At 44.1% G+C, this 9,541-nt stretch overlaps 1 protein-coding gene across 2 annotated transcripts in view; it reads right to left on the minus strand.

Annotated features, from left to right (window-relative positions):
* The window catches only part of ASXL2 (additional sex combs like 2, transcriptional regulator), a 140,329-nt gene extending 138,610 nt beyond the window's left edge, over positions 1-1,719 (minus strand). Inside the window, exon 1 of one of the 2 annotated variants that reach the window (XM_003787447.3) lies at positions 1,063-1,414. In XM_003787447.3, the coding sequence (XP_003787495.1) occupies positions 1,063-1,119 (57 nt within the window). In that variant the 5' untranslated portion in view covers positions 1,120-1,414. Of the gene's footprint in view, positions 1-1,062 lie in introns of both variants that reach the window. The other variant, XM_023511854.1, reaches the window with a different exon arrangement.
* Positions 1,720-9,541: the final 7,822 nt, after the last annotated feature.

The following is a 9,541-nucleotide window of genomic DNA, read 5'->3' on the forward strand; positions in this document are numbered from 1 at the left end:
AAAAAAAAAAAAAAAAAAATCATACGACATATAGTAAGAGTTTATTTAAAAGGGTCCCATGTTGCCCATTACTGACATGATTCACCGTTTAAGAGATGAACATCTCTCACTCCCCACCATTGAAATGCTGCTGTTTAACGTCCTGTTACTCTTCTGCTGCACACTCAACGATGGAATGAACTTCACTTTCTCCTAAAGTTTCACCTCTGCACACAAAACAGCTTTTAATTTTTCCTTAAAACACAGTGAAAGTTCTGACTAATCCTCAATATTCCATTTCTTAAACCTACCATTAAATTTCTTCATAACAAAGTTAGGAGGAAAAACTTCATTCATCCCACTTATTACAACTTCGTTAGGCCACTCTGACTTCAGCTGCTAGAGCAAAGTGAAGGCCGAGTAAACTACACGTCCCACCATGCATTGCTGCCTTGTTCAGAGTAGGTCTCTACGGAAACAGAAAAAAATTCTACAAGTCCCACCTGTTACTTCGTTTCTAAACACCTCCTGCACTTTCAGCTCCAACAGCAAACAAAAACAAAAGCCTCGTGATCTCACGTCGCCACCGAGAGCCAGATAAACAGGGGGCCCTAAGTCAGAAGGAATGTCTGCTACAGCCGGTAAATTCTATCAAGCTCTAGCGCTCCCCTCTTCTTTCCGGGGCTGAATGCACGCACAAGCCTTCTATCTGCATCCAATGGGGGCTCTCCAGCCCCACAAGGGAGAAGAACCGGTTACTGTGCAAACACAACAGACCCCGTGCCGGGGAGGGGGCTACCTCAGAGTGCGAGTAAGAGCGACATGACCCCGAGAGACAGCCTCAAAAACACCAGAGGACTCATTGCAAACGGTGGAGAAAGCTGCAACCCCGCGGCTATCACCTTCCGCCCGGCGCCTCCATTCCCACAGGGATCACGACCCCGACACTAACCGCCGCCCTCTACTGCGGTTTTATTCCCCCTCAACCGGGTTACTGGGCCAGTCACTTCCCTTCCCGTGCGACTGGCGGGTGGTAAGAAAACAAAATCCTCCCGGCCTCCCCTCCGTTCCCTCCCCCCTTACCGTCTTGGCGGCCTCCGCCCAGGTCCTGCCCTTCTTCCTACGTCCCTTTTCCCTCATGTCGGGTCTTGAACTGACTGGGAGGCTCCCGTGTCCGGGCTCCGGCCGCCCTCCCTTGCCTGCTCTGCCCTGCGCTGCTTTTCCCGCGGTGCTGGGAAAGATAGGAGAAAGGGGAAGTCAGGCCGGAGGAGCACCCAAGCAGAGGAAGCGGCGGGGGTGGTGCGCGGGGGGGTCTATGGGGCGGCCGGTCCTCCTGCTGCCGTTGCCACTGCTACCGCCGCTGCCATATTGGGTTCTTACTGTACAGGCTGCCGCTACGGTCATGTGACCGCTCCCGCGCGGCCGTCACTACTGTACGCAGCCGGCTCCGCGAACGAGCGCGGGCGCGCCCCCGTCTGTAGAGCAGGGCGGCTGAGAGAGCGAGCCGGCCGTCTGCGCTGCCTCGCCACGCCCCCTCCCTTCCGGTGTCCGCCTCTCCGCAGGAGCATGCGCGCGAGGGAGGACCGACAGTAACCTGCGTCGGGCTCTCTGCCCGAAAATCCTCCTGCGGAAGTGGAACTTGATCCACCCGGAAAGATAAATTGAGTGGATCCCGACCGCGTGCTAGGCGCCAAGTTGGTTGTAAAAACCTGAACTAGCGGCTTCTTCCCTCAAAGTGTGACCCTGCCAACTACTACTTGGATTAAATCTTACATTGTATTTTCTCGTTTATTTATGTTGATTTTGACGAAGAATACCTTTTTAAAGGTTTTCAGTAATTCTCGTCTAGTTCACCCCATTCGATAGATGAGGCCACAGAGATTGAGTGACTTGCCAGACGCATGAGTGTGGCCTGTTGGAAAAACCAGAAATCACATTACCAGTTCAGTGTCCTTTCTGTCTTCTCAGAAAGCATCAAACGTAGATGACAGGTTTTTTAAGGCCACCAGTAACCATAATACATTTTCGCTCTTAAATGTGAATCGTTTCATTAAGGACAGAAATGGTGCCCTTTTTATTTCTGTGAGCTCAGTCTCTGGCACAGTTCTGCAGATAAGTATTTGCTGAATGATTCAGCTTTCTGTGGTCAGAAATTATTATTTGTAACACCTGTAGCAGCCTTCTGAAAGATCCAGAATGGGACATCTTCTGTTGTATTATCTGTGTCTTTATATTCTGTACAGTAGAAAGAATGCAGTAAGGCCTACTGATCTAAATCCACCTGCTTCCGGAAGTTGCTTCCAAACCACTATTCTAAAATATGAGAACTGGGCTACCTCTTGGGAGGAAAGACAGATGAGGGCAAAACTTGGAGTCCATGGACAGATTTCAGAAGTTCATGGTCCCTCTAAAATTATGGACTAGCTTTGAGTGTTATGTATGAATTTTTTGAGAAGTTTCGTAATTTTTCATCAATTTTTCAAAAGGGGTCTGTTATGCGGAAAAAGGGGGGAGAAGTATTGTAGAGAGTTTAAGAGGCCACTTAGATACTTTCTAATATTTTCCCTTAAGTCATTGATCAAACAACCCTATTTTAGCTACCGATAAGGATATATTTTCCCAAATGTCTTTAGTAACCCATAGCACTATCTGTTATACTGGTGGCGCTACCTGCCTTCAAAACCTATTCCTGGCTCGGCGCCTATAGCTCAACCGGCTAAGGCGCCAGCCACGTACACCTAAGGTGGCGGGTTCGAATCCCCAGCCCGGACCCGCCAAACAACAATGACGGCTGCAACCAAAAAATAGCCGGGCGTTGTGGCGGGCGCCTGTGGTCCTAGCTACTTGGGAGGCGGAGGCAGGAGACTCGCTTGAGCCCAGGAGTTGGAGGTTGCTGTGAGCTGTAATGCCACAGCACTCTACCCAGGGGGACAGCTTGAGGCTCTGTACCAAAAAAAAAAAACCTATTCCTAAAGTCAGTTTAATAAGCCCTTTTCTATCCCCAGCTATTGACTGGGGCTTATCTGTTGCTTGGACCTGGAACTCTATCCCAACTTGTTTTCAGACCCTACTAGGACAAATACTGCTAATGTACTTACATTGCATTTCTAGTGCTTCATCCTAGGATTTTTAGCTTCGGGCGTAGGGATTGTGATATTGCAGTTCCTACCTTTTAGTTATCCACAGATCTAGATAATTTATTATTACTATTATAAAATTATAATTCCCTAGAGAGCATTTTTAGCCCAGTGTTTATTAATTTAATTTGTTTTACCTATTTGCACCTCATTATCTCCACCCTACTTCTGGATTCCCTTAAATATTCTTTTCCACTCAGTCTCTACTCAAGCCCCCGCTTCAAAGGATGCCAGATCTATCTTCTTGAAACCCTGCCACCTGTTGAAAGATCCTCTGTTGTTCTTGATTGAATCAAAATGGCTTAGCTTTATAGGTATAGTTTCTGTTGTCAACTTAGTCATCCTTTGACTTTATCTCTGATTACTTCCATGAGCATCCGCCACTCCTCTGAAGGCCCCATCTCTCTGTTTGCCTTTTAATATAGCTAATAACATTGTTTCATACATCATATAAAAATAGTGGCCACCAGTTGCAGTCTCAGGTTGCCTTCCTTCAGTCCATCAATTAACCCATAAAATTGCCTATTCTAATCCCTCCTTCAGTATACTGAATACTGTATAGGGGACTCTATCTCTTCTTTGGAATGTTGCTCCATAAACTATCCCGATTTTTTTCCATTATTTTTGAATTCAGATTCCCCTCACCCCCTTCTATAACCATATTCCAGACCCAGCTTAAACAAAGTCTCTTACCCTACCTCCCTACCCTTTCAGATCATTTTTCCCTTTCTTGCTTATGAATTTCTTGTAAGTATGACCATGACCATACACTCAACTGTCTCCACTTCCACAATTTTCAGCCATTCCTTTACCCTTCTAAGTAATAATACTTTCTTCTACATTAAGAAATAGAATGGGCGGCACCCATAGCTCATTGGGTAGGCCATTGGCCATTGGCCAAGGCTGACAGGTTCGAACCCAGCCCGGGCCAGCTAAAATCAACAATGACAACTGCAACAACAAAAAAAAACTGGGCATGGTGGCGGGCACCTGTAGTCCCAGGAACTTGGGAGGTTGAGGCAAAAGAATCACTTAAGCCAAAGAGTTTGAGGTTGCTCTGAGCTATGACTCCATGGTACTCTACCAAGGGTGACATAGTGAGACTCTGTCTCACAAAAAAAAAAAAGAAAGAAGAAAGAAAAAGAAAAGAAATAGAAGTCTGGGATTTGAGTCAGTCTGTTTCCCCCACTGCAAGATCGCCTTGCAAGGGTCCTTAAGAAAATAAATAGAGGTCTGAGCTCTCCCTTTTGTGGCTATCACTTAGGCAGCAGTGGTCAAAATGAAGTTCAGTCCCTTTGTGACTTCTAATTGAAGCAAAAAATGCATCATCTCACATTCACAGAAAGATGATGTCTTCCTTTCTTTCCAAAGAGCTGAGACAAAAGGACAATGTTTGATCCATGCCCATTGGAAAGGTGATGAAGTTCAGGTTGTGCAAGGATATTATAAGTCAGCAAATTGGCAGAGTAGTCCAGATTCACAGAATGAAATACATCATTTACATTGAACAGGTGCAGCAAGAAAAAGCTAATGGCACAGCTGTCCACATGGACATTCATTATAGTAAGGTGGTTTTCACTAGGCTAAAAGTGGGCAAAGACCATTAAAAAAATACCTGAATTGAAAGCCAACTAAAGGGTAAATAAGATAGAAACAATTCAGGAATAAATTTGTATACAATTTTCACTAAAAACTGCTAAAGTGGCTCTGAAAGGCTCACCCCCCACCTCAGGCTTTCAGAGAGAGCCATTCGATATACAAATTTCAATTTAGTGAAATTTGCATACAAATTCAAAATTTCAATTTTTGAATTTGAAATACAAATTGCAATTTAGTGAAAATTGTATACAAATTCCATTCACTTGATGCCATGAGTTTGAAATCTGCAAGAATAAGACCCCATCTCTACAAAAATAGAAAAAGTAGCAGGACATAGTGATGCTATACTCTGGCCAGGGCAACAGCATGAGACTATGTCACAAAAAAAAAAAAAAAAAAAAAGAGAGAGAGAAAGAAAAAAATAGAAGTCTGACCCTTTCATGGTAAGTGAATGACGTGCTTTAACAAACTTCAGCTTGGTGTGCCATAGAAAATGAAATGTAGAAAATTTGACAGGCCAACTGTGGAGGATTCCTTGAGGTTAGGAGTTCAAGACCAGCTTAAGCAATATAGCAAGACTTTTTCTCTACAAAAAAAAAAAAGAAACAGAAAAATAAACCAGGTGTGGTGGCACATACCTGTAGTTCCAGCTTTTTGGGAGACTGAGGCAGGAGAATCACTTGAGCCCAGGAGTTTGAGGTTGCAGTGAACTGTGAGATGATGCCACTGTTCTCTAACCTGGGCAAAGAGCAAGACCCTATCTCAGATAGAAAGAAATCAAGGCTTGGTGCCTGTAGCTCAAGTGGCTAGGGCACAAGCCACATACACCAGAGCTGGTAGGCTCGAATCCAGCCCCAGCCTGCCAAACAACAGTAACAACTACAACCAAAAAACTGGGCATTGTGGCAGGCCTGTAGTCCCACCTACATGGGGGCTGAGGCAAGAAAATCACTTAAGCCCAGGAGTTGGAGGTTGCTGTGAGCTGTGATTCCAGAGCACTCTACCCAGGGTGACAGCTTGAGGCTCTGTCTCAAAAAAGAAAGAAAGAAAGAAATGAAGTGGCTATAATGCCAGCACTGTGGGAGGCTGAGGAGGGAGGATTGCTCGAGCTCAGGAGTTCGAGACTCGCCTGAGCAAAAGTGAGACCCCGACTCATGAAAAAAAGAAAAACTCAGCCGGGTGCCACGGAGAGCACCTGTAATCCCAGCGGCTTCAGAGGCTGAGGCAGCAGGATGCCCACAGCTGCAGTCTGAGGTTGCCGTGAGCTTCAACACCACTGCACTCTGCTCAGGGCATAGGGTAGAACTCTATGTCTCAACAAAAAGAAAGAAAGAAAGAAAGGAAAGAAAGAAAGAAAGGAGGGAGGGAGGGAGGGATCAATCAAGTATTTTTATGCTATTAATTCCAGCCCCAAACCCTAGACATGGTTATCTTGTAATCAATGTGAGATTTTCATTTTCAAAATAAAAATAACTTTTTTTCATTTTTAGAAAATTTGTCATTGTCAAAATTCTACAGCTATTTAAGTGTATGGAAGCATAAACTGAGACTTGACTCTGTGCAAATAATTTATCGGAGGGCTCTCAGAAGAAACTGGAAAGGTGTAAAGGAAGCATGATAGGAAAGGGAAGAAGCTGACATTAATGGCCCCACAAGTATGTCTCCTCTGTAGAACCAAACTTTCTCTGAGGAAGCTGAGGACAGGATGCAGTAGTAAACCCATTTGGCCCTCACACTAAAGCTACTTTATCTTCAATGGTTTTATCATTATGAATGGGTATTTTTATCTCCCTCATCTTGCGTCCTCACTGTATATTTCAATTTTTTGTGAAACTTGAGCAAGTTAACATTCTCAGACTCTAACATACAGCATAATTATAGTTACATATCACTCCATTGTTTGAGTTTTATGCAATAATTTTTACTGATCTCCCATAGTTCAGTGCTATTACAAACAATACTGAGATGAACATCCTTGTATGTACATTGCTACTCATTTGTAGAAAGAGATGGGGCTTGGCGCCTGTGGCTCAAGTGGCTAAGGCACCGGCATGTACACCTGAGCTACAGGGTTCGATCTAGCCCGGCCCGCCAAACAACAATGATGGCTGCAACCAAAAAATAACTGGGTGTTGTGGCAGGTGCTTGTAGTCCCAGCTACTTGGGAAGCGGAGGCAGGAGAATCACTTGAGCCTAGGAGTTGGAGGTTGCTGTGAGCTGTGATGCCACAGCACTCTACTCAGAGTGACAGCTTGAGGCTCTATCTCAAAAAAAAAAAAAAAAAAAGACGGAAGAAATATTAAAATGAAAAAGGCAAGGTAGGGCAGCACCTGTGGCTCAAAGGAGTAGGGTGCCGGCCCCATATACTGGAGGTGACGGTTTCAAACCCCACTCCAGGCAAAAACTGCGAAAAGAAAAAAAAAAGAAAAAGACAAGGTAAGGAATTATTTATAACACGATTCTTCTTACTGAAGAAAAGGGAATAAGATAGACTTTGTGTGTGTGTGTGCTACCACTATTTAGATCCCTTTCCCTTACTGGGAAATTGCCCAACCCCTATAGACATTGAAAATACTGGGCGGCACCTGTGGCTTGGTAAGGCACCCGACCCATATACTAAGGGTGGCGGGTTCAAGCCCAGCCCCGGCCAAACTACAACAACAAAACAAAATAGCCAGGTGTTGTGGCAGGCGCCTGTAGTCCCAGCTACTCAGGAAGCTGAGGCAAGAAAATTGCTTAAGCCCAGGAGTTGGAGGTTGCTGTGAGCTGTGACACCATGGTACTCTACAGGGCGACAGTGTGAGATTCTGTCTCAAAAAAAAAAAAAAAAGGAAAAAGAAAAAAGAAAATGTAAGAGATTGAAAATACCGACCTCCCCCTATGACTGCATTAATGTACACAGCTATGATTTAATAAAAATTTAAAAAAAGGAAACGAAAATACCGACCTCCCTTGCCAGCAGAGCATACAAAAGTGTTTTAGGCTCCTCCAATTATAAACTTCTGCCATAGACATTGAATCAGACTCTAGTAATGTCCAGGATTGATGATGTCAGTGGTTGCAGAGTCTTCAAAAGGCCAGTGCTGCAGTGGGTTTTTTGGGGTTTTTTGGGCTATTTTTATTGTTAGTGTAGCTTCCAAGCTTGATTCACTGGGCCTCCTAGACATTCTGTAAGCCATCTAGTACCAACTTAACATTTTTTTTCCTGTTTAAAGTAGCCAGAAGTGGTTCCTTTTTTCTTTCTTTCTTTTTAACAATTAAGTACTTGGACAGATATATACAGGGGCTGGAAAACGTGTATCTATTTGTAGAAGATGCTATAATGTGCTACCCAGTTGCCCTTTCAGGACTGAAGTATTTATTTCTCTAGCTTCTTGAAGTACTACTGAAGAGAATTACTGTATCCAAGGTCATGCTCCATTCCTGGGGCAGCCTGAGTACAGTGAGTGAGTGATGGGGCCCCTTTGCCATCAAAAGACAATAACAATGAGCCATCCGAGTTTCAGAGCTCTCACTGGATGATTGAGGCCTCTGTTGATACTGTATCAGGCCTCAAATTCCTCTTCTGCCCAAACTTAACTTCTTTTCCATCCCCCACAAGTATTGCTCCTGAGAGTAATCCCCAATAAACTTCCTACATGCCAATCTTCATTTCAGAGTCTGTTCCCGAAGACCCAAAGTATCATCATAGCCATATTAGAGGGGAGGCATGTGCCATGCCAGGTAATAAATGGAGTCCTGATCTAGCTCTGACTCATAGTAGATCCACCATTGGATCCACCTGGTGACTGTTTCCCTGGTCCCCAAATAATTAGAAAAGACATACTTGGAAGCTGGCACAACCTGCAGCTATCAAAGTAAGAAAGGCCAAGTTGAAGTTCTGAACCTGCCTTTGCCCTCCCCAACAGCAGCCAAGATAGTTAATCAAAAGAATATCTTGACCCAGGGGAAATAGCAGATATTAATTCCATCCTTAAAGACCTAAGGAATTCAGTTCTTACCATATTTCCATTTAATTCACTAATCTTGCCAGGTGCATGCTGGATCATGACAATAGACAATAGCAAATTGAATCAATTTGTAATTCAACTGCCACATGTGGTGAAGAATTATACACTTTGAAAAACACTCCTGGCATGATATTGAGCCATGGTAGAGATGGAGCACTAGACCATGAAAACTACAGAAAACTATCACAAGCCCATTTCTGTCAGTCAATTCTCTACCAAAACATGAAGTCAGTAACAAATTATTGTATGATGGAAGTGATACACCTAGAATTGGGCACAAGCAGACCAGAGAGCACAAATAAGCCACAGATATAGGTGGCCCCGGTCCCCATGTCATGCACCAGTGTTGCACTGACCCTGCTCCTTCAGCTCACATCATGGCTACATGGGCAGTTTGCATATGACCAACTGACAGAGGAGAAGAAAAGCTAAACTTGGTTCATGGATGGGTCAACTAGGTATGTAGGTGCAAGATGAAAATAGACTTCACCTACATTAGAATCCCATTCGGAAATGGCCTTCAAAAACACCAGCAAAGGGAAGTCCTCCCAATGAGCAGAGCTTCAGGCAAGGTACTTTAATATCTATTTTGTGTGAGAAGAGAAATGGCCTAAGGTCAGAATATAAACAGATTCATGGTGAGTGGAGAATAGCTTGCCCAAGTAGTCGCAGACCTAGAACAAAAAAAGGACTGTAAGATTAGAGATAATGAGGCTGGTTAGGGGTATATGGATGGACTCAGGGGCAGAAAACGTGAAAACCACATGTTAAAGTTCATGTTATGACCTGGCAGTGGATACAATTAAAGAAAAAAAA

Source organism: Otolemur garnettii, unplaced genomic scaffold, assembly GCF_000181295.1.
Source record: "Otolemur garnettii isolate 467f Iridium unplaced genomic scaffold, OtoGar3 scaffold00022, whole genome shotgun sequence".
In the NCBI taxonomy this organism is placed as follows: Eukaryota; Metazoa; Chordata; class Mammalia; order Primates; family Galagidae; genus Otolemur; species Otolemur garnettii.